General features: G+C 43.7%; 2 protein-coding genes across 6 annotated transcripts; one reads left to right on the top strand and one right to left on the bottom strand.

Moving 5' to 3' along the window:
• Nucleotides 1-5008, top strand: HSPA5 (heat shock protein family A (Hsp70) member 5). Its single transcript, XM_028130834.2, has 9 exons — nucleotides 1-76; nucleotides 161-372; nucleotides 472-703; nucleotides 1089-1226; nucleotides 1537-1649; nucleotides 1737-2127; nucleotides 2250-2487; nucleotides 2807-2974; nucleotides 4095-5008. Exons 2-9 carry the CDS (start codon nucleotides 251-253, stop codon nucleotides 4655-4657), a joined length of 1965 nt encoding a protein of 654 aa, XP_027986635.2. The 5' UTR covers nucleotides 1-76; nucleotides 161-250; the 3' UTR covers nucleotides 4658-5008.
• A 1322-nt stretch (nucleotides 5009-6330) lies between these two features.
• RABEPK (Rab9 effector protein with kelch motifs) lies at nucleotides 6331-24758 on the bottom strand. 5 transcript variants are annotated; one of them, XM_054727302.1, is made up of 8 exons: nucleotides 24647-24758; nucleotides 20933-20991; nucleotides 18400-18557; nucleotides 14630-14782; nucleotides 10804-10965; nucleotides 9197-9346; nucleotides 6999-7148; nucleotides 6331-6641 (listed from the first exon to the last, which is right to left on the bottom strand). In XM_054727302.1, the coding sequence occupies exons 2-8, from the start codon at nucleotides 20983-20985 to the stop codon at nucleotides 6352-6354; spliced, it is 1116 nt and encodes a 371-aa protein (XP_054583277.1). In that variant the 5' UTR covers nucleotides 20986-20991; nucleotides 24647-24758; the 3' UTR covers nucleotides 6331-6351. The 5 variants fall into 5 exon arrangements, with proteins under 5 accessions (XP_054583277.1, XP_054583281.1, XP_054583278.1 ...); XM_054727306.1 differs by lacking the exon at nucleotides 24647-24758 and adding an exon at nucleotides 23542-23560; XM_054727303.1 differs by lacking the exon at nucleotides 24647-24758 and adding an exon at nucleotides 22326-22400.
• Nucleotides 24759-25425: the final 667 nt, after the last annotated feature.

Below are 25425 nucleotides of genomic sequence, written 5' to 3'. Positions count from 1 at the left end.
ACCGCGCGGTAGATACTGTCCGAGTCATTACACGCTTACTGGTTTTTGGGGTTTCGTGAGTGCGAGAGGTAGAGAGGTAAGCGCCGCGGCCTGCTTTTCCAGACCCGCCCTTCGTCTTGTCCACGGCTCCTCCTGACCCCGGGCCCTGTGTCTCCCTCAGATCGGTAACCTTGGTGCGTTTCCTGGCTTGGGCCTGTGCCTGGATTGCTTGCGACGCCCTGTCTGCCTGCTGACCGACAGCGAAGGCAAGATGAAGCTCTCCCTGGTGGCTGCGGTGCTGCTGCTGCTCGGCGCAGCGCGGGCCGAGGAGGAGGACAAGAAGGAGGACGTAGGCACGGTGGTCGGCATCGATCTGGGGACCACCTACTCCTGGTAAGTGGGGTTTGTGGAAAGGAGAATGGGGCTTGCCCCCTTGGGCTGCGGAGAGAATGGCTGAGCTGATTCTTTCCGTTCGTTTTTTTTTTCCGCCAGCGTCGGGGTGTTTAAGAACGGCCGCGTGGAGATCATCGCCAACGATCAGGGCAACCGCATCACTCCGTCTTATGTGGCCTTCACTCCTGAAGGGGAGCGTCTGATCGGCGATGCAGCCAAGAACCAGCTCACCTCCAACCCCGAGAACACGGTCTTCGATGCCAAGCGGCTCATCGGCCGCACATGGAACGACCCGTCTGTGCAGCAGGACATCAAGTTCTTGCCTTTCAAGGTTCGGCCGGGTTTTTTCACCGGATAGGAAGTGGGTGGTGGTGATGGGAGTATTTAAGATTGAGAAGTTACGGAAAAACAGTTTTGAAGACAAAAAAGGATAGAGACATGGTACATGTAATAATATTTATTTTAATAATTCTGGTATGTTACAAAATTTACCGACACACTTCAGACATAACTACTCTGTCCACAGTAGTTCAAGATTTAAGAGAAGTATTGTTGGTCAGTATTTAGCTCCAGGGGCTCAAAGTAAATCAAACTGTAAGGGGAGGAAGTGCCTCTCAGACAAAATTCCCCCTCCCCTTTTTTTTTTGACAACCCCGTTTTTTTAAAGTTTGAAGTGTTGCTTCTGTGTCTGCAATAATAATCATTCTTTAAAATAGGTGGTTGAAAAGAAAACTAAACCATACATTCAAGTTGATATTGGAGGTGGGCAAACAAAGACTTTTGCTCCTGAAGAAATATCTGCCATGGTTCTCACTAAAATGAAGGAAACCGCTGAGGCTTATTTGGGAAAGAAGGTAAGTTTCTCTAGACCATGTTAAGTATTTTTTTTATTATTGTTCTTGATTGTGTTGTATAAATGCCTTCATTGTTTTTATAATTTGAATCTGAATGACATTCATGTATATCAGTTTTAATTATGTGCATACTTTCTTTACTGTAGGCCAAACAAAATGCTAGGGACTTTACCTGGGTATAAAACTATATATATTATGCCCATCTTAAAAATAAACTAGCTTAAAAACTAAAGTGATGATTTGGCTGTAATTTAAATAAGGGTAAGGCCATGAGATAAAAGACAATTACCTTGTGTTATTTTTTTTTTAGGTTACCCATGCAGTTGTTACTGTACCAGCCTATTTCAATGATGCCCAACGCCAGGCAACCAAAGATGCTGGAACTATTGCTGGATTGAATGTTATGAGGATCATCAATGAGCCGTAAGTGTTAAATTCAAAGGGAGGGTATAGTTGCTAAATAGAGAAATTGTAAACTTATCTGAACTTTTTTTAAAATTCTCCTAACAGAACAGCCGCTGCTATCGCTTATGGCCTAGATAAAAGGGAAGGGGAGAAGAACATCCTGGTGTTTGACCTGGGTGGTGGAACCTTCGATGTGTCTCTTCTCACCATTGATAATGGTGTCTTCGAAGTTGTGGCCACTAATGGGGATACTCATCTGGGTGGAGAAGATTTTGACCAGCGTGTCATGGAACACTTCATCAAGCTCTACAAAAAGAAGACTGGCAAAGATGTTAGGAAAGACAACAGAGCTGTGCAGAAACTCCGGCGTGAGGTCGAAAAGGCCAAACGGGCCCTGTCTTCTCAACACCAAGCAAGAATTGAAATCGAGTCCTTCTTTGAAGGAGAAGACTTCTCTGAGACCCTGACTCGGGCCAAATTTGAAGAGCTGAACATGGTATGCTCCTTGTTTTTGCATTGCTGATGAGATCTAGCAAGATTGAGACAAGGCATCTAGAAATGTAGACAATAAGTCAGTATAACAGGCATCATCATAATAATTATTGTCTTTTATTCTAGGACCTGTTCCGCTCTACCATGAAGCCTGTCCAGAAAGTGCTGGAAGATTCTGATTTGAAGAAGTCTGATATTGATGAAATTGTTCTTGTTGGTGGCTCTACTCGAATCCCAAAGATTCAACAACTGGTTAAAGAGTTCTTCAATGGCAAGGAGCCATCCCGTGGCATAAACCCAGATGAGGCTGTAGCGTATGGTGCTGCTGTCCAGGCTGGTGTACTCTCTGGTGATCAAGATACAGGTAGGTCAATGTTGTAAGCATCTTCCACAGTGCCTTCAGCAGCTTGATGGGAAGAATATAATTAGCTGTTGCTTTAGAAAGCAATAAAATATAGCAACAAGGTCACATAGCTAGTGAAGGGTACAGTGGGGACAAGACCTGGTGCAGTTTTAAGATCCTTAGCAACTATATTTACTTAACTGCTTCTAAAATAGTTTTGTATAGAACCTAACCAAGTAGAAAGACGGAGAAGATAAAGTTATAATGGTCATGGGGAGACTGCTTAGTAGTAATTCTGTGACTCTTTAATTAGAAATTAACTCTATCATTACCTTTGCAGGTGATCTGGTACTGCTTGACGTATGTCCCCTTACGCTTGGTATTGAAACTGTGGGAGGTGTCATGACTAAACTGATTCCAAGGAACACTGTGGTGCCCACCAAGAAGTCACAGATCTTTTCTACAGCCTCTGATAATCAGCCAACTGTTACAATCAAGGTTTATGAAGGTAATTGCTTATATTTGTTAATACCATGGTATGTGTGTGAACAACATGACTTCTTGCTTTTAATATACTCTATTGAATTGAAAAGACTAGGGAAAGAAATATCTGTTTTCAGATGGGGGTCCCTAACTAATGTTGAGTTTGGTATAGTGAGCATTAAAATCCAGTTCTTATCTAGCTTCCTAGCACTACTGCCCATTAAAACAATTTCTGAGTTAGCTCTAAATTATAAGAACAAGAAAAGGGTTCATGTAAAGCCGATGAAATTCAATTAAAAGTTAGTAGGAACGCCTGGACGGCATGCCTCAGTGGTTGAGTGTTGTCCTATGAACCAGGATGCCACGGTTCCATTCCCAGTCAGGGCACATGCGCGCAACCCAGTGTGGGGTGTGCAGGAGGCAGCTGATCAATGATTATCTCCCATCATTGAAGTTTCTATCTCTCTCTCCCTCTCCCTTCTTCTCTGAAATAAATAAATATACATACAGACATATATACTGTGTGTATGTGTATACATATATATGTATGTGGATACATATATATAGACACATACATATATACACACACACAGTAGGTCCTCGGATTACGTCGGAGATCCGTTCCTATGGCGCGACATAATGTGATTTTCGCCGTAAGTTGGAACCCACCTACATCACTTACATGGAGCACATACACAGCAGTAATGAAGTGAAACAGTAAAAAAAATTTTAAAAGATAACAATTCCTGATCTTTACTTGTGGTAAATAATAATAAAAAACATAAAGCACATGTACATTCGTCGAAATGACTGAACTTTTTTTATATATAAATAAATGGGAGATGGCAATGTAACCACGAAACGACGTACCACGAAACAACGTATGTCAAGTCCGACGTAACTCGAGGACTGTCTGTATATGTAAATAAATATATATATGTACATATACATATATATGTATGTATATATAAAAGAGTTAGTAGGAACTTAATTCACTTAGTCCATTTGTTGCTTCTTATAGACCAGTGACCCACTTGTGGCTTGAAAAGAATGCCCTTTTCACTGTAGGCTCTGACAGACTGAAATGCAGGGATCCACATGTACTAATGTTGGTCATTAACAAGATTTTTATGTGTAACTTCTAGGTGAACGCCCCCTGACAAAAGACAATCATCTCCTGGGAACTTTCGATCTGACTGGAATTCCTCCTGCTCCTCGTGGGGTCCCACAGATTGAAGTCACCTTTGAGATAGATGTGAATGGCATTCTCCGAGTGACAGCTGAAGACAAAGGTACAGGCAACAAAAATAAGATCACAATTACCAATGATCAAAATCGCCTGACACCTGAAGAAATTGAAAGGATGGTTAATGATGCAGAGAAGTTTGCTGAGGAGGACAAAAAGCTCAAGGAGCGCATTGATACTAGAAATGAATTGGAAAGTTATGCCTATTCTCTAAAGAATCAAATTGGAGATAAAGAAAAGCTGGGAGGTAAACTTTCCTCTGAAGATAAGGAGACCATGGAAAAAGCTGTAGAGGAAAAGATTGAATGGCTGGAAAGTCACCAAGATGCTGACATTGAAGATTTCAAAGCTAAAAAGAAAGAACTAGAAGAAATTGTTCAGCCAATTATCAGCAAACTCTATGGAAGTTCAGGCCCTCCCCCAACTGAGGAAGAGGAACCAGTAGACAGGGATGAGTTGTAGACACTACTCTGCTAGTGCTGTAATATTGTAAATACTGGACTCAGGAACTTTCGTTAGGAGAAAATTGAGAGAACTTAAGTCTCAAATGTAATTGGAATCTTCACCTCAGAGTGGAGTTGAAAATGCTATAGCCCAAGTGGCTGTTTACTGCTTTTCATTAGCAGTTGCTCACATGTCTTGGGGTCGGGGGAGAGGAGAAATTGGCTGCCGTAAAAAGTGAATAAAAAGCTGTTTAGGGCGTGTGTTCACCGTGAAAATGTTCTATTTAACAATTGGGTCATGTGCATCTGGTGTAGGAACTTTATTTTCTACCATAAGTGACACCAATAAATGTTTGTTATTTACACTGGTCTAATTTTTGTGCTAAGTTTTCTAATTGGGTCAATCATTTATTTTAGGTTTAGATTCTTGTGGGGGTGCGGGGGTTGGGGTTTGAGGTAACATTGGGAACTTGCCTAACTTCAATTTAATTCACCCATATCCTCACTTAGGCAAGGGTCATTTCACAATGCCCAAGAGTGGTGTTTTCTTGAACATGTTTGAAATGTCCTATTTCCCCTTAGCTTTATAAAACTTAACCTTTCTGGTGCCTTTTTATTATTTTTTTATTTTTTTGGCTTTATATTTTGAATTTCACTATGTCAGAATCCCCATCTGAAATTTCTCACTACCAAGTGCTACTGGAGTGGGAGCTAGGACGGTGACCTTGAAAGCACATTCAGCTCCACTGCAATTGTGGATCAAAGGCAGTCATTTATGTCATCAAGATTACTTGGATACGCCGAAACCGGTTTGGCTCAGTGGATAGAGCGTTGGCCTGTGGACTGAGAGGTCTCGGGTTCGATTCCGGTCAGGGGCATGTACCTTGGTTGCGGGCACGTCCCCAGTGCGGGGTGTGCAGGAGGCAGCTGATCGATGTTTCTCTCATCGATGTTTCTGGCTCTCTATCCCTCTCCCTTCCTCTCTGTACAAATCAATAAAATATATTTAAAAAAAAAAAAGATTACTTGGATTGGCTTTCCAAGGAAAGGGATGGTCCTGAATAAGTAGTGTGATCAATAAAGGGCAGGCTATTTGGCACTAACATGATATATCCAATAAGACCCAAGGATAACTGTTTTTAGATGGGCAACTGGCCAAAAGGTTAATTTGCTAACTGGCAGAACTGGGACCTGACAGCACAATTGTGTTACTCTGAGGCCAGAACCTTGGCTGCAACGCCCAGAAGCATTTGGATAGGCCTGGAGTAATACTTGTCTTCAGGCCAAGTTGAAGACAAACACGGCAGTGCTGTGTACAGTGGGTTTAGTGGGTAGTTGGGAAAGGCGGACCAGTCTTCTTTCCTGACCCCAATGGCTCTCACTACCAAATGCCAATGGTCTGCACCTTTCTGAGAACAGCTACTGAATATTAAAAACAATCTGTAATTGTCCATTCTCTGATTTATACAGTTTGTGTTGTACCTAACAATCATGATTTCTTCAACATTTAGCAACCAATCTCACCTAGGTTGTATTGCTGGTAAAACCTTTATGTAACAGGTTTTTGCACTGGGCTGTCCGGTTCATTTCCTCACCTACCAAAGTAGATAAGAGCAAGAGGGTTATAAAGTCAGAATATTTTGGAGTTATAAAACAGGTTTCACTTTTCTGAGAGTAACTGACATTTAAAAGTATCAAAAACAGTGGGTTTTATTAGTCAACTACAGTCACAATACAGTCATCGTAGATTTCCCCTTCGGTATTCATCCCACCAAACACAAAACAGAGCAGTGAGTCAGTCTGACTTTCCTCATGTGAGTCGCCATCTTGGGTCACTCCTTTGTCAGTGGAGTTCCCTTTCTCAGCATCACAGTTCAGAGTGACAGGATCTGGATCTTCCTCAGAAGTGCACTTCACTGGCCATGGAATGACACACATGCAATGGTCCAATCGTCCACGGGGTAGAGAAGTATCAAATTTAAGTAAGGTCCAATGCTGCTTCTCTGTTAGGGACAAAAAAAAAGAAATGAACAACAAAAACTAATGGTAGTGTTACTGCTTTGATGAAGTCATTCCCTAAAAGTTTGGTTTTCATTCCCTTGGATTTAGGTGTGGAGGGACCAAACAGAAACCAAAGCACTGTGGTCCTTTTAAAAAAAATAGTCACATTTGTTTATAAAGACCCATGGCTCTGGCCACATTGCTCAGTTGGTTAGAGCATCATCCTGATATGCCAAAGTTGTGGGTTCCATCCCTGGTCAGGTCACGTGTTTCCTCCTCTCTCTGTCTCCCCCTTCCTCTCTGTCTAAAAATTCAACCCATGAAAAATTTTATAAAGACCCCAGGGTACACCTACTTACCTGTGTGATATTGGTACATTGTGTCCAGTGCTCCTGTGGGAGTCATCCCTCCAAAGACATACAGGTGTTTCCCCACAGCCACAGCTGAGTGGGCAGCACAGCCTGTGGGAGCTGCCCCCGTGGGATTTAGTTTCTGCCACTTCATATCACCTGCCAAGAGAAAGAAAGTGGGCACTCCATAGCCTGGGACCTGCTTTCAAACTTAACAGATTCCTATAGTTCACAAACCAGTCGCTGAACGTCACTGCCTAGGAGCTCTGAGAGGCAATACAGCAAGGTTAGTGTGCATACATATTACTTGGGGGGAGTTTGAAGTCTGGTTTGGGTCTCCAGGAAGGGGACTTAATCTATAGTTTTAATGAGCATTCCAGATGATTCCGATGTAGGTGGTCTTCAGAGCACACTGAGGTCACCTTTGGTGACTATCACCTTTAGCTATCTGGGAGCCCAGAAGTAGGTGAGGTTACATGTGCGTGCATGCTTTAAATACTAACAGTTCCTTAGAAAGCAACTTTGCCAAGTACTAGCTAGACACTTTAAATATCTTGCTTGCTTAATTCTCATAACGGCCCTATGAAATTGCTATTGCTTTTGCCTACCCTCTTTCTTACAGATAACAAAACAGGATTAGAGAGGGAAAGAGACTTGTCAGAGATCCCACAGCTAGCAAGTGGCAGAGCTAGAATTGTACTTGGGTCAGACTCCAAACCCTATGTTCTCTATACTGTAACTTTGCCTTCCAACCTGTTTCTGCATCTTTTCAAAAAAGCATTTATTTATTTATTTTTTAAAAATATATTTCTTTATTGATTTCAGAGAGGAAGGGAGAAGGAGAGAGAGATAGAAACATCAATGATGATAGAGAATCATTGATCGGCTGCCTCCTGCACACCCCACACTGGGGATCGAGCCCACAACCTGGGCATGTGCCCTTGGCCAGAATCGAACCTGAGACCCTTTAGTCTGCAGGCCAACGCTCTATCCACTGAGCCAAGCCGGCTAGGGCTCAAAAAAGCATTTAAATGAGGCTGGGAATCACTGGATTTTAGGGTTAGAGATCCACCTGGTTAGGAAAGTGGGAAAAAGAGCCAGGAAGTAGTTTCTCCGCACAAGAGAGAAGGACTTCCTTTTTAAAAAGTAAGCATTTAAACCTCTTTTGACAGCCTGCAAGAAACACTTCTGTGAGGATATTTTTCATCTGTCAATACAAGACACCGGTCCAGAGTTGGAAGGGAGAATCACCCAGTTCTGACAAAATTCTAGTCAATGCAGGAATCCCAGCCAGTGTCACCTGGCCTCAGATGTCACCAAACCAGTGAACCCATTGTTTGGCAAGGTAGATGGATACACTGCACAGCAGTTCTCATGCCTTCTGTGCACTGTTCCAATTCTTGTAGTCTGGTCCAACCCGAACATGTTCATGTGTTCGTCCATCTAGCCTTTAACAGCGGTCGCCAACTGGTGATCCGCGGACCACTGGTGGTCCGTGAGGTCCGAAAGGTTGGCGACCGCCGCTTTTACAGATAAGCACTTACCACCCAGACGTTGAGCTAAGTGCTACAAATACAATGGGGAACAAAAGAGATCAAGTCTCTGTTCTAAGGAGCTCACAGTCTGAAAGAAGGACCCAGAAGGAGTCCAGGGTTTCTAGGGCACGTCAGCCCTTCAGACACTTTAAGACAATTTTCATGTTCTCCCTAACATTTCTCTTCCCAGTGTTTTTAACTAATTAGCATGACAGTTCTGGTCACCCGCCTCCAGACACACTAGAAGTTGTCGGTGCCTCTCATGGGCCTGGGGTTAATGGCTAATGCCTGAAAGAAATCCAGTTGGGGAACACAAAAGTATAAGGAATTTTAATGAAAGAACAGGATTGTTGGAAGGATGAGATAATTAATAGCTAGGTACATAGCAAAAGCTCAGATGTGATTGCTTTTATTGTTATTTATTAGTAATAGTATTCAGGCCACATTTGATAGACTAGTGAAGATTCTGCTGGCTGAACAAGTTACCCACAGCTAGGATTAAGGCTATATTCTAGCAAAGCACATTTTATTTATTTATTTATTTTTAAATTTCTTTATTGATTAAGGTATTACATATGTGTCCTTATTCCCCCCATTACCCCCCAACCCCCCTCAAGGCACATTTTATTTAATTTTAAGCAGACAAGCTCCCATGCCCTCCACCCTACTTACTTATATCAATGCAATGAAGATCATCATAGAATCTGTCCCCTGCCAAGCCTCCATGGATGAAGAGCTTTGTCCCTGCTGCCACCATCACATGACCATGCCGGGGGGATGGAGGTTTTCCAAGTGTCTCTGGCTGTGACCAGGTCAGAGTGTCTAGAAAAGTAAATTCATTGATATCAGATGACAAAGCTATGAAGCAAGAACACAAGAAATACACCCAGAAAGCAGAGATCCTCCAAGCAGAAAGTGACCTTGGAGTCATTCACTCTGACCCATCAACCCAATCCAGGCCTCCCTCTCTCCACAGCCGTGCAGCCTCTGCTTGGCTACTTCTAGGGCTGGAGAGTTCACTACCTGACATGCCTGCCCTTTCAATGGGGCATTAGGAAATCATTCCTAGGTTTCAATTTAAAAAGACCTCTATCTGGTTGAGTCCAGATCATGTGGCTTCAAAGTTCATGCTTTCAACCACTAAGATCTACCCATGCCCCTGCAAATGAAGCTGCAGAACAGTATTTATAATTTGATTCCATGTGTGTGTTTTTAATATTTTCAAAATTCACACATGCTCATATATACTTATATACATGATTTACAAATGCATAGGGGAAGTCTGGAAGGAGAAATTAGGAACTGCCAACAGGGTTTACCTCTGTCTGGGGAGTGAAAAAGAAAGGCTAATGGAGGAACTTTTATCTTTTTATTTTATAAACTATACTGTTCCAATTTTTTAAATTGACCATTTATACCTTTTTAAAAGCAAATTTTGCTGTGGGAAGAAGGTATCAGCTAAGGGTTATACTGAAGAAGTCTAGAAGTGAGACTACTCAGCCAGGATGTCATTTTCTTTTCTTTTCTTTTTTTTTAAATTCTCACCTGAGGGTATTTTCCATTGATTTTTATTTTTTATTATTATTTTTAAAAATATATTTTATTGATTTTTTACAGAGAGGAAGGGAAAGGGATAGAGAGTTAGAAACACTGATCAGCTGCCTCCTGCACGCCCCCTACTGGGGCAGTACCCACAACCAAAGTACACGCCCTTGACCAGAATCAAACCTGGGACCTTTCCACTGAGCCAAACCGGTTAGGCCTCCATTGATTTTTAGAGAGAGTGGAAGAGAGGGAAAAACAGAGAAATATCAATGTGAGAGAAACACATCAATTGGTTGCCTCCTGCACGTGCCCCAACCAGGGCCTGGGCTGGGGAGGAGCCTGCAACCGAGTACGTGCCCTTGACCAGGAATCGAACCCGGGACCCTTTGGTCTGCAGGCCGACGCTTTATCCACTGAACCAAACTGGCTAGGGCCAGGATGTCATTTTCTTTTTAATACATTTTTATTGATTTCAGAGAGGAAGGGAGAGGGGAAAGAGAGACAGAAACATCAAAGATGAGAGAATCATTGATCTGCTGCCTCCTGCACAACCCCCACTGGGGGTCGAGCCCGCAACCCAGGCATGTGCCCTTGACTGGAATCGAACCCAGGACCTTTCAGTCCGCAGGCCAAACCAGCTAGGGAGTGGATGTCATTTTCTAACCTCTGCTTCCCACACCAGGTAAGCTGTGGACCAGGTAAGTGGCAGCCCTGTGTTGCCCACCCGTCCATACTTGCGTCAAACACATGAAGCTTCACATCTTGCACGGGCTGGGTGCCTCTCTCTCCGCCCCCAAAAACATACAGCTGGTTTCCAATGGCTGCCGATGATGTGTGGAATGTTCTTGGGGATGGTGCGGGGGTAGTCACTTCTGGCGTGGTCCAAATCCTGGTTTCTGGTCCAAAGAGAATGAAGGCACCTAAAATAACCAGACTGAGGGGCCTCTGACTGGGGCTGGGCAGCGTCACCTTTCAAACCCCAACCCCCAAGGGGGGCAGTGTAAGTCAAGGCAATGATCTCATGCCACCAAAGTCAAGGATGGGTAAGGGGCAATTCTTAGAATTTGCCCAGATAAACCCAAATCCACAAGACTGAAAAGCCACAATTACAAGTAAGAATGTGGTCGACTTGTTTTTGGAGGCCTTCAAACATCCTCTTTGAACCCTCTTCCAGTCTGCTGACTCCTGCCCATGCCATTCAGAGGAACCCATCATCTGCCAAAAGTCATTCCCACCAGATTCTAGAAGCCAAATGTGCCAAACTTCCCAGGATATGTATGTGGCCATTAAAAGAAAGTAGACAATAAAAAAATAAAAAAATAAAAATAAATAAAGTGTTTTTATGGTTTCAGTGTTTTTACTAGTAATTAGTCCCTACTAAATAATAAGTGCTAAATAAGCATTAGTTTTCCATTTTACAGATAAGGGAATTGAGCAGAGATAGATGAAGTCACTCATTTAACGGTGACAAGGCTAATAAATGATTGAGTTGGGATTCAAATTCTGTTTCGATAACACTAATACTTAAGTATTTTCCACTCTTCTGGCTTGAGAATAAAGTTTTATCACCTGGGTAAGTGTATAGAAGCTTATTTCTTTTTAGAATGATGTGTGAATTTTATAGAAATTAATGCATTAATTGAGCACCTTCTTTGTGCAGAATCGTTGCCTTGAGCACTCTGCCATCCCCACTATCCCCACTCAATCACGGGAGGTGGACAGAAAGTATCTCCACTTTGCAGATGAGAGCACTGAAGTTCTTAAATCCTTTCCTCAGGTCACAGTAGCAGAGTAAGGGTTTGAACTCATATCTGTAGAGACTCCCACACTCGTTCTACCATAAGACACCAGGAGTTATTTCTTGCCTGGCAAATTCTGTGCCTTTTGTCAAAGTCTTCACTCAACATACAAAGCGACCCATGAAGCATTTGTAGTATGTGTGGGACTCAGACATGAACAAGTCTCAGCCTCTATCCAAAGCCACATGAAAGTGTCTCTATAGCTACAGAGCTTGGGGAGTTTTGGGATCTTAGGGGGAGTTAGAAGGCCCACAACCTCCAGGGTCAGAAGGCCCTGGGATGGTGTTGCTGCCAAGTCAAACAGCAGCACAAATAATCACAAGGGAGTTCTAAGCCATTTGACAGACTTGTCGTAGTAACAAAAGCAACTAATGATTCACTTTCATTTTTCACATTTCTTGGGCACCGTGTCAAATTATGCTTTCTAGGAGAGAAAAAGGATCTAGTGGAAAATCAACTCCTTTGACAGACGCATTCCAAATTCTCAGTGTATTTTATTTAAACAGATGCCATCATTGAAAATCAAAAGGCCAGTGTTCTAGACGGATTTCCATCTGCCAAACTATAGCTACATTAACCACAACAACCATTATTGAGCATCAACCTTGTGCCAGATATTGAATTAATTTAAATCCTTGCCAAACTCAATAAGGTAGAAACTATTAATATCCCAAAGTGACAGAGAAGACCAACTACTGTGCAAATAAGTCTATTGTTGATAGAAGGACTGGTCAAGAGTTGACTGTCATGTGAAAAAATGTCCAAGTTACTAATAATCACCAAAATGAGTATTTAAACAAGATGTTTTTGCCTAATCAAATTAGCAGTGTTTAAAAATGACAATATTAAACACAGCTGGAGATAAGTTCAAAAAAATCTGGAGAGCAACTTGGTAGCACATATCAAAAGCCTTAAAGTTCGCCCTAACCGGTTTGGCTCAGTGGATGGAGCGTCGGCCTACGGACTGAAAGGTCCCAGGTTCGATTCCGGTCAAGGGCATGTATCTTGGTTGCGGGCACATCCCCAATAGGAGGTGTGCAGGAAGAAGCTGATCGATGTCTCCCTCTTATCAATGTTTCTAACTCTCTACCCCTCTCTCTTCCTCTCTGTAAAAAATAAATAAAAAATATATATATATTTAAAAAAAAAAAAGCCTTAAAGTTCACAATGTTTTGCTTTTTTAAAAATTTTCATTTCTGGGCATCAATTATAAGACAATAATTTGAAATACAGTCAATGTCTTCTGAACAAAGAGGTTCACTGCTCTGTTATTTATAATGGCAAGAACCTGAAAGCAACCTAGATGTTAAAAAAACAGGAGAATTATTGTATTGTCATAAAATGGAGTGTTATGCAGCCATTAGAACTGATGTTAACAAAGCACTGTTGTTAATAGGACATCATTTATGTAAGTAATTATGAAATTAAAAATAAAAAGGTACAATGGTGTAGTTGTGGAAATAATATGATCTCAGGCTTACAAAAATGCAGACAAAAGACAGAAAGGAAATACACAAAAATGTTAATAGCCTTAATGTCATAGGATTATGGATAGTGTCTGTCCACTTACACTTTTCAAATGTTTTACAATGAATATAAATTACTAAAGGCCTGGTGCATGAAATTTGTGCACGGGAAGGGTCCCTAGGCTTGGCCAGCGATCAGGGCCGATCTGTGGGGTGACCAGCGGGGCAATTGGGGGTCCCCGCTGGCACCTGTCTTGGCTGGCCTGGTGCCGCCCACTCACCAGCCCCGCCCCCCGCCACCACTTGCCTCCCACGAGGCGACTGGTGGGGCAATTGGGGGGCGGTGCCCGCCCGCTGGCTGGCCAGCCCCACCCCCTGATCACCCCACTACTGCCGCCGCCAGTCACCTCCCTCTGCAGGGCAACCTGTGGGGCAATCGGGGTGGGGGGAGGGGAGCCCCCCGTTGGCACCTGCCTTGGCTGGCCTGGGGCCTGCGGGCTGGGGGCATCTCCTGCATTGAGCACCTTCCCCTTGGTGGTCAGTGCGGGTCATAGCAATCGGTCGTTCCGCCATTCAGTCGATTTGCATATTAGGCTTTTATTATATTGGATATGCATAAAGAGAAAACAACAACACTATTTTAACTGACAAAAGACAAGTCCATCTCCCATGGGTAGTTCAGCCACACCTGCTCAGTAACTGCCTCCTCTCTGATAAAACTGCCAGTGAAAATAGCAGGAACTTTGCACTTTTTGGCCAACAAAATATACCAGGAGGATCTAGGTCAGGCACTGTTGGCATTTTAGACTAGATAATTCATTATTGTGGGGCGCTGTCCTGCACAGTACAGGATATATAGCAGCATTTCCGATCTCTACCCAGTAGATGCCAGTAGCAAACTCCCCCCAATCTTCCCAAGTTGGGATAACCAAAAATGTTTCCAGATATAGCCAAATGTCCCCTGGGGAGCACAATCACCACCCTGAACTAGGTAACAGGTTCTAGCCTGGCTCAGACTCCCTTCCCCTGGACCTGGGGTGCCCCTTGGCATAGCTGTTCTCTGAAGTCTCTTACAGCTTTGGCTTTTAAGAAGCTGATTACTGAATATGTTACTAGAAAAACAAAATGCAATTCTGCTATTTTCAGATTCTGCTAGAAGTTAAAATGCCTGTTTTCTCTGAGGTCAGCAAAGTTCAATGGACAATTCAGTACAATCCAAATGGGATTTGCTATAGGAAATAAACTGAAATTTTATTTATTTATTTAGGTAAATAAGACAACCTTTGGCTACTTACCAGGATTCAGAACTTGTAGGCAATTTCGATTTCCTGACTGGTTGGCACCTCCAAACACCCAGATGCTGTGAGGTGTGCAAGAGGGAACGAAGCTGGCATGCTCATACCGAGGCAAGAGGCCCTCCGAGGTGGCTAAGTCCCACTGGTGTGTTTCTAGAAAACATTTCACCCAGTTTCTAGATTGGGGCTGCCAACTGCCAACTGTTTAGATTGCTTGGCAAACTTAGGGGAGGGGAGGGAAGAGAAAACAGTCAAAAGCATAAATGAACAACCATCAGATCACTTAAAGGGAATGTGGTCAAACTCCAAAGAGTTCTATATTAGACACTTCAGGGACTATCCACAAACCCTTTTCTATGGAAACTGTCCCCATTTTCCCAACCACAGGGGTTGAACACAGAACCTGTTTGTACTACAACACCTTGACTTTCTAGCCCTAGCTGATTGGGTCAAAGGTAGCCAATCGACCCCAAATGGGCCAATCAAATACTCCCTCCCAAGAATCCAGAATTCAAACAAATTCCTGGATTTGGGTGGCCATCTTTACCATGTGTGGAGAGGCAGAGAAAGCCAAAGTATGGAGGAGAGAAGAAGAAATATCTACATAAAGAAGATCTCCCCAAAGAGAGTGAGAAAGTAGAAGGTTTTTGTTGTTGTTGTTTTTTACAGATCTGCAATTCCTGCTTCCTTTCTCTCCTGAGATGAGGCTGTATTTCCAACCCTTGGATTCCTCCCTTTACTGGTTTAAAAGAGTTTCTGTTACTCACAACTGAATTATTTCTGGCTAAAACAAGTTCACAGAATAATAATACCTAACCCATTAGTTATTTTAGCTAATAAACCATTTACATAGGACCTTCACAGGCCTATCTTATTGGATCATTACAACCGTAAGTGAACCAATTTTACAGGATACTGAAACCCAGCTGGTTTAGACAGGTTAGCCAGAGTCACAAAGCTAGTAAGAGGTGACAACAACAATGTAACTGAACTAGACAGTGAGCTTCTTGAGGGCTAGAAGAGACTTCTTTTACCTTTGATTCTGGTGCAGGGTGTAGAAATTCAAATGCCTACACAGGAGTGGAGGGAATGTGGCAAATTGGAGCCTGAGAGCCCCATCGATAGGTGGCAGTCAGCTCCAAATAATTGTTGCATTGTAGACACACAGGCCTACAGATGTCAGATCTCCCAAAATTACCAAAATAAGCCAAACCATTTCAATTTTTATATGCAGGCTTCTGCACATTTGGTTGGTAAACAACTCAGATTAAAACAATAACAACAATGTTACATGCACCTAACAAAACAACGTATGAGTCAGCAGTTTTCTTCTGCCATTGTGTATAGTACATAGTAGTTACTATTTATCAGTCCATCCATCCATTCAAATACTTATAAAGCACCTACTCTGCCAAAACCGGTTTGGCTCAGTGGATAGAGCATCCGCCTGCGGATTGAAAGGTCCCAGGTTCGATTCTGGTCAAGGGCATGTACATTGGTTGCGGGCACATCCCCGGTAGGGGGTGTGCAGGAGGCAGCTGGTTGATGTTTCTCTCTCATCGATGTTTCTAGCTCTCTATCTCTCTCCCTTCCTCTCTGTAAAAAAAAAAAAAAAAGTCAATAAAAAAAATATATTTTTAAAAAAAAGCACCTACTCTGTGCCAGGTGCTATTGTAAGTGGCTGGGGATACAATGATGAGCAATATAGCCATGTTTCTTGTTTCCAAGGAGCTTATACTCTTATGGGGAAGACAGATGAGAAACAAAAACACGAGATAAGGGCTGTGAAGGGAGATAAGGATGGGAAAGTACAAGATACTATGAAAATATAGAGGGTGGTCGTGACATTGTGACTTATATTCAGAAATATATATATTTGACCTTCATCACGTCTAGGCACAGAGCTCCTAAAACCCTTGGAGCTTCCTAAGTGGTAAGATCAGTAAAGGTGTCTTATGCAACAAGCCCCGGTCAATCACACCTGAGTTTGTTAGGGCGGTGACTTTATGAAAAGCCTCTAAGGATGAGACTGGTTGCCAAGGAAACCAACTCTATGATTAGAGGGTTGGAACTTTCAGCCCTCACCCCTGCCCCCATCTCTGGTTGTTACCTGTACTTCTGACTGTCGGGTTATATTTCAAAGTTTCCCAGGACCCCCTCTCCTCAGGTTTAATTAATTTGCAAACACTGGGTCACAGGACTCAGAGAAACATGTTGCTTGATCACCAGTTTACTGTAAAAGAATATTTAACTCAGGAACGGCCAGATGGAAGAGATGCACAGGGCAGGGTATATGGGAACGAAGGTGGTGCTTCCATGCCTTCTCTAGGTGCGCCACTCTCGCCACATCTCCATGTGATCACCACCCGGATGCTCTCTCTCTCTGAACCCTGTCGTTCTGGGGTTTTATGAAAGCTTTATTAAATAGTCATGGCTGATTAAATCATTGGCCACCAGCAACTGATTCAACCACCCGCTCCTCTCTCCTCCCTGGAGGTGGGGAGGGGAGATGGGGAGATGGGGAGAGTATTACTGAAAGTTCCGACCCTCTAATCACCAGGTTAGGTGTCCTGGTGACCAGCCCACATCCTTAGGTACTTTCCCAAAGTCACCTCATTCCTATAACAAAAGACGCCTTTATGACTCTCAATACTCCGGAAATTCCAAGGGTTTGGGGAGCTGTGAGCCAAGAACTATGGGCAAAGACTAAATATGTATTTCTTATAAATCACAATATCGGAAATCTGAAAGATGCATAATAGCCAGGTGATGAGAAAGGGAGGAGCCCTCCAAGCAGAGGGAATAATAATACATGCAAAGGTTTGGAGACCAGAATTTCAAGATGTGTTCAAGAATCCAAAGGACACTCAGTGTAGCACATGGGGATTTGGGAAAGCCATGAAATAAAGTTGGGAAAGGCTTGGCATGCAGGAGTGACACAGTCAGATTTGTATTTTAGACAATACTCTCTGGCTAAGTATGGAAGATGCACTGTAGACGGGGCTAAACTTGGAAGCAGGGAGACCAGAGAGGAGGCTGTTGTAACCTAGTGGAGAGATGACAACTCTTGGACTACAGGAGTAGTGGAAATGGACAGACATGGATGAAGAGAGAACTATTTAGGACTTAGTGATTAATTGAATGTGTGGATGGAAGAGGAGGTGCAGTCATCAATGTCTTCCAGAGAAATAGTTGATAAATGAATGGCTGGATGTCCAGGGCTCTTTCTCCGTATTGGTTGGGTGCTCTGCTGAGACCTTAGGGACCTCTCAGTAATGTTCATTTTCTTAGAGCAGTGGTTCTCAACCTTTCTAATGCCGCGACCCTTTAATACAGTTCCTCACGTTGTGGTGACCCCCAACCATAAAATTATTTTCGTTGCTACTTCATAACTGTAATTTTGCTACTGTTATGAATCGTAATGTAAATATCTGTGTTTTCCGATGGTCTTAGGCTCTACAGCAGCGGTTCTCAACCTGTGGGTTGCCTAAGACCATCAGAAAACACAGATATTTACATTACAATTCATAACAGTAGCAAAATTACAGTTATGAAGTAGCAACGAAAATAATTTTATGGTTGGGGGTCACCACAACGTGAGGAACTGTATTAAAGGGTCGCGGCATTAGAAAGGTTGAGAACCACTGTCTTAGAGGAAAACCCTGCTGTGTGTTCTGAACTGGCGTTCCTAGGAATGCTCTGGTCCTGGCCAGCACCACAAAGCCCTGCTCTCTGGCTACAGGCACATGCTCTGCCGCTGCTGGTCTTACCCAGGTCCATGGTGTGCACATCTGAGAAGCTCCTGTTTGGATCTGCTCCCCCAACAATGAAGACCTTCCCTCTCTTGGCATCACCAACGTGGGGTAAATACAAGCAGCTGTGGCCAACCCGAGCACATGGGCTGTCTCCAGGGGGGGTCAGCGTGTACCTGCCAAAGGAAGGATGTATTCAGGAGGCCTGAGCAGAGAATAAATGCAGCAGTGTGTTCTTCCTATTCCTCATGAAATATTCCTAAGAATGAGGGTCTTATACAGACACAGAGCACTTAAAACTGTGTCCAGCAAAGCAGCATTTCCACTTGCACATAACCTTTGACTTTCCAATTTTGTTACTACTTTCATCTCACATTAACCTAATGGTGATGCACTGGGGCAGTAACTGTCCCCATCTGGTAGATAAACTGACACCCAGAAACGTTCAGTGGGGTATCCGAGCACAGGATGGTAGTTCTGAGCATAGTTTGTGAATTCAGACGGACCCAGTTCAAGTCCCAGTTCAGGCGCTTTCTAGATGTCACCTTTTGGAAGTCACTTAACCTTTCTGAACCGAAATTCCCTTATTTGTAAAATGATAGCAATAGTTCTTACCTGTGAAGAGTAAGATGAAGTCTTGAAACAGTGCAGGGAAGGACTCAGTAAATGGTGGCTAGAGCTTTATGTGCAATCACACAGGAACCTACAGCCCCAGCGCTCTTGCCCCTAGACCGTGGTGCTTCCTGCTCTCAAGTAATATTCACCAGAGTTTACTGATTTTAAGAGCTGATGGAAGCCAAAGCTAGGACTTTGGAAAGTCAAATACAGGATCCAGTTATTCCACTCCTTAAAGTTATTCTGAATTATGAGTGAGAAATCATACCTCAAGCTTCCTGGTTGGAAAAGACAATCCCGTAGCTATTTTTGAGGCCCTGTCTTATCTGACCTCTTTGGCTCCTTCTTCCTTCTTGGACCTTCTCCTTACCTAGCTGCCCCACTCCCCTGCTTTTTGGTTCTCTACCCCCTTTTCCGGGGGCTCTTTCTGTTTCCTTCTCTGACTCCTTTTCCACCAGCCTTCTAACCCTCAGTACCCTTGGATTGTCTTTTCGGCCTATGTTTGCTTACCTGATCTATTTTACCTGTATGGATGACTTCAATGACCACCTATCTGTATATTCGCCAGTGATTTCCAAAATCTCTGTTTCTTCCCCCCGATCTCTGGTTTGATGTTCAGATTCACAGATCCCATTACACCTGAACAATTACTAACAACGTACCCTGCATGCTGCTAACTTCACTACAACCCCAGTCGCACTTAATCTGCACAAAACCCCTTTGAGGACAGTACTATTATCATCATCATTTGAGTTTTACAACCGAGGACCCAAGGCTTGGCTAAGGTTAAGTAACTTAGCCGTCCAGACACATGGTGGATAAGACAACAAAAGGTCCCTGCCTTCACAGCCCTTAAAGACTAGTTGAGAAGAGAAACATTAAACAGATACGCTCACAAATATCTGTTTCATTTCAATTGCACTATAAAGGAGTACAGAGTATACAGTATTAGAACATATCCTAGGGGCACCTTACCCGGTAAGGAGGTAGGGGAGGCAGGTAGTCAGGGAAGGCTTCCTGAAGAAGCACCATTTGAACTGAAATCTGATGTATGGGTAGAAGTTAGTTGGACAAAGAGAGGCACAAAAGATGGAGGGAAAGAGTGATCCCGGTACAGGGACCAGCACACACAGTTGCTGAGTGGGACAGTGCAAGGCATGTTAAGGAAGAGAAAGAGAACGAAGGATGAGTACAGGGATTTGAGGTCGGAAAGACAGGCAGGGGCAGATCACGCAGGGCCCGGTGGGCCATTTTAAGGACTCTGGTTTTGACCTTAAGACCAATGGGGAGGCACAAAAGGGTTTTAAACGAGGGAATGCCCTGGTCAGATTTATGTGGTGTAGAAGGCAAGAGTGGACACAGGGAAGCCAGATTGAGGACTCTCTTCCAAGGTCCTGCAGAAGCTCTGCCCCATCCATCTCTACAGCCTTCTATGGTCCCTGCTTCAGCACAGATCACATTTCATCACCATCACCTGCTTCGTCCATTAGCGCCCACTACAGTGAGCCTATTCACCTTTGTGTGTTCAGCACCTACACAGCAGCTGCCCCTGTCAGGCCAGTGTTAGTTATTGAATGAAGGGTTGATTGAGCAAGCAGCCAAGAAACAGGGAAGCCAGTTAAATCCAAAGCCGATTCCCTGAGTATCTTAAAAATGAGTCACAGCTTGGGGGGAAGACACAGTGCTGAAGCTGAGGATGCCAGATGGTCAGGGCCTTCCTCTTCCTGGTGAGTGGGCTTTAATAAAATCAACATCTGCTCTGATAATTATGGCCCCACTACCTTTCCTCTGAAGACCTCAAATGGTTGGAGGCTAATTACCAGAAACTGCAGTTTTATCTCTACCCCTTTCAATAGATGTTTAAATATGTTAGTAAACCACTTATAAATGAAACAGAAACTTATGTTTTTCTCTGTCTGAATCCTTCCTTACAGACCATGTTGCTCTCCTGGGCTTGTCTCCAGGCTCCAAGGCTGGCAGCTGCTTCATGGTGTTCTACATACAAGAAAAGAAAGGCACTTTTTAGAAATTTATGATGATCTTCTACCTAAAACACAAAATTAGGTCACGTCCCTCTTTAAAACCTTTCCTGTTGATGTACCAATTTCTAGGATCTGGTAAATTTGAATAAGCATTGCCAACCTTTTGATAGCAAGTTATATTTGAGAGGCAAATATAAACACAACTTTCTTAACACAATTACAGAAGTGTTTTGGCTAAAGTTTTCAGTGTCTGTAATGGCTCAGTGGTTGAGCATCGACCTATGAACCAGGAGGTCAGGGTTCGATTCCCAGTCAGGGCCCATACCCAGGTGGCGGGCTCGATCCCCAGTGTGAGGCGTGCAGGAGGCAGCCAGCCGATCCATTATTCTCTCTCATCCTTTCCCTTCCTTTCTGAAATCAATAAAAATATATTTTAAAAAAAGAATGATTCTTTCTAAAATAATAATAATAATAATAATAATAAATTTTCAGAGGTCAAGCTTACGTTTATCTAAAGATAAAACATTTCCAAAGGCTGACAAATAGGGAACTCTAGAATAAATCCTAGCCTCATCATCACATTCAAAGCTTTCTGATCTCAAACTTTTTTCCAGAAACTCACTCCACAGTTTCGTGCTATATTTGTTGTTCCTCAGGACAAGCCCTTTCATAACTTGCATCTCCTGCTGTTTTCCTTACCTGAAATGTTCCTTTCCTTCCTTTCAACCAGCAAACCCCCAGGTCACCTCCACAACCCGGTTGGAATGAACCCTTTTCAGTAAAATCTTCACTGATTTGCTGCTTTCCACGTAACATCCTCAAATTACTTCCTTCTCCCTCGGAAGGTATCTATTAAACCACCATCACCGCAGGGATCACCGTAAATGTAATTGCCTACGTAAAAGTCTCTAGACTAGATTCTAGACTAAATTCCAAGAGAGCTGGCTGGGCCTGTCGAATTCCTTCAGAAAACCTACCTATGGGGCCGGCATAGAGCAGAACTGAAGGATGAGTGAATGAAGAAAGTGGATGAGATTTCTGGGAGATGAATGGATAAATCCAACCTTGACCTTAAGCCACAGCCTGCGGTCCCCAAAGCCCAAAAGCTCAGTGGGATAAACTTCGTGTGGGCGGGGTTTCCAGTCTCGTCCCCGCGTGGCAGTGACAGGGGATAGGAGACAGGGTCGGGAGAGAACAGGCCGGCCCCTTTCCATCCATGTGCCCAGGCCAGAGCCGGAGGAGGCCCTCTCCAACCCGGCCCGGGCCCACTTCCACTCCCCAAAAGGATAAGGCCGCCCCCACCCCAGGATCCTGTCCGGTGACCCCCCCAGTCCCAGACCGCATTACCTGCAGCGGCTTGGGCCAGTCCCGAGCTGTGGCTCCGCCCCAACGTGGGCGGGGCTTAGGCCGTCACTCAGTCCCAGGCCCCGGAAAAGCGAGGCAGCCAACTGCTCCCCTCCGCCCCACTTGCAGGGTCCAGCCCCCAGGGATCGCCCTTAAAGGGGGCGGGGCGGGGTCCTCCGGGCTGGGATGTAGACTATTCATTTCCGGGGCACCAATTAGGCCGGCTGTTCTCGGGGTCTTAACCTGCCGGCGGAGTCAGAGAGCCAGGGCTACTTGGACAGGATTTACAAGAGAAATGCTGGAGGTTGGACGTCCACGTGGGTGACCCGATTGTGGGTTATCCTCAAGGGGCTGGGATATTTTCAGTTCCAGCGGCTGTTAGAAATGGTTTCTGGCTGAGCTATGAAGATGGAAGCCCAGAGCTGCTTAAGAGCCCCCGCCTGTGAATGAAGCCAACACAGGAAATAAGAGGGCCAGGAGATGGAGCGTGCCTGGATCCAGCCATGCCTGAAGCCAGAATTACCTCTTTGAACATTTCATGTATGTGAGCGAGAAGTTTTTTTCTTAAGCTAATTTGACTTCTTAATTTTATTTTTTATAAATAAAAGACTCCTAATAAATGACCTCTCGGTAGGAAAAAAAAAAAAAAAAGGAAATGGTTTCTGAAAGGGAGAGTTAAGGATGCTTTACCGAGTGAGAAATCTCCCTGCGCAGCCTTTGGGCCAGTTCAAGTTTTACCGCCTTAAACGGCTGACTCATTCCAGAATTAGCGTGTATAATAACCATGGCAGGCACTATGGAGAGCCAGACAGACAAGGTCCTGGCGCCCTGGAGTTCACAATCGAACTAGAGAGAGAGTTAAGTTAAACAAGAACAAACAACTAGGTACATTTGTAAAAAGTGCAAGGAATAGGAACTCCATCCATGGGAGTATCTATCCTTGGGTAAGTTACTTTTTTCGGCCTCGGTGTCGCTCCTGTAGGATGGAGCTAAGATTTCTGTCACAAGGTTATGATGGGGAATACATGAGCTAATGTATTTAAAGGGTTCGGGGCCCAGCCGCTGGTGCAGAGCTGGTCCTCCGTGAAGTGTAATGTTCTTCCTAGCTATAAACAACGCTAGACACCAGTCCTGAATGGGAAGTATTCATCTGCATTATCTCTGGTCTCCATAACCATCGGTTCTCTGTGGCTTTCCTCAAAATGGATAGGTGGCTCACCTATGTCTATGTTTTAGAGAATCTCGAAACCACTTAGGAGGGTTGAGGCCAGTTGTATCCTAGGAAACAGCCAAGGAGAAAAACAACAGGAGCTCCTTAAGTACAGCTATGGTAGCTTAGTGGGAAGAAGAAAGACACACTTGGGTTCAAATCCAGGCTCCAGCACTAACCATCTAACCCTGACATTTGGCAAGTTCATTACCCGCTCCAAGCCCTAGTTTCCTCCTCTCTACAATGGGAAATAGTAATACCTACCTCCCAGAGGGAGCAGCTGTGAGGATTTGATAGTACAGGTGAAAAGCCAACTTGGTAAGTCTTCTAGCTACTTGGAACCATAATGAAATTTATTGGCAAAATGGAATGTGAGGTCTGAGCCCTCCTCACTGTTCAAATACCCTATTTCAAACACCTGGGAGTCTTTGTGAATGCCCATATTAATGGGAAAATCTCCATTGACTGTCTTCCTAAGAGGAGTTTAGGAATATTCAGTCATTCTGATTTCCTCCAGCACAGAAAACCAAGGCCAGGTTGGCTCTGCCATATGCTCATGTGCATCTACATGGAGATTTTTGCTCAGAGCTGCAGAATGCTTTGACATCCCCTATGTCTTCTGGCTAGATCCATTTCAAGGTGACATGCTGGAGTTGTGCACAAACAAAAATTGGAAGAGGTTTATGGGCGAAAGAGCAACCAGTTTTAATTGTGGAACCTTTGCTTTTAGACTAGAAATCACATTTCAGAAAGTGCTGGAAGGAACTTTTGTGACCTAGTTTTATAATGGAAATCAAGGTCCAGAGAAATTAAAATGACTAACTCACGTATATGGCAGAACCAGGAGCCTACATCTCTTGCTTTGTGCAAGGAAGATTAATAGCATATTCCAGTCAGCAAGCTCTGCACACCGGCTCTGTAAAAAACTATCCACTGTGTCTATTACCTCTTCTAAGGACCTTGCCCACACTCAGGGATGCTTCCCTCTCTCTGCTCTGGTGAGGTTCATTGAATGAGACGGGTCTGCAGAATGGAGCTTCTTAATGCCAGTTTGGCAATGTGAACACTACCACCTATTTTCACTAAGGGGATACCATCTGCTTTCATTACCTACCTGTTCACTGACTTATCAGCAAGGGAACGAATGATGCTGATGACACCTTCTTTTCAAGCACTTTATTTGTCCGCCTTCCCAATTCTGAGAAGGTATTTTGGGTAAGATTCATTCCCAGTTACTGAGGTTCAGAGATGAAAAGTGAATTGACAGCTTTCCAAAAAGGACTGTAATTAAAAAAAAAAAAAAAGTCAAACAACAGTAGTATCTTTTGCTCAATTGCAAGTTGTTTCAACAAGAAACTGAGCATATTCTCCCTATACGTTTCCCCCCCTAAAGTCTTAAATGTTACCTCTTCAGAAAGGCCTTTCTTGTCCACCCAATACTCAGAACTAACACATTGCACCCACTCTGTACATAACATTGTTTTAAGCCCTTCCCATATTAACTCTATTAAATGGAAGTACAAGCTTATAAGGTAAGTGGTATTCTTGTCATCTCCATATGAAGTAGACACTGTTATTACAATTTCCATACTGTAACTGAGTAAACTGGTGAACAGAAAGGTTAAATAACTTTGCCAAAATAATATGGTGAGTAATAGACTTGAACTCTGGCTATCTGATACTTGAGTTGGTTGGAGCATTTTTTAAAAATTTTCACCGGAGGACATGCTTTTTATTGTTTATAGAAGGAGAGGAAGGGAGAGAGAGACATCGATGGGTCGCCTCCCGTGCACGCCCCCACCGGGTTTAAACCGGCACCCCAGGTATGTGTCCTGACCACAATCGAACCGCAACCTTTTAGCGCAGGGGATGATGCTCCAACCAACTGAAGCC

The sequence above is a fragment of the Eptesicus fuscus genome, chromosome 15 (assembly GCF_027574615.1).
Source record: "Eptesicus fuscus isolate TK198812 chromosome 15, DD_ASM_mEF_20220401, whole genome shotgun sequence".
In the NCBI taxonomy this organism is placed as follows: domain Eukaryota; kingdom Metazoa; phylum Chordata; class Mammalia; order Chiroptera; family Vespertilionidae; genus Eptesicus; species Eptesicus fuscus.
The sequence above is the reverse complement of the archived record's forward strand: the minus strand, read 5'-3'. Positions and strand labels throughout refer to the sequence as shown.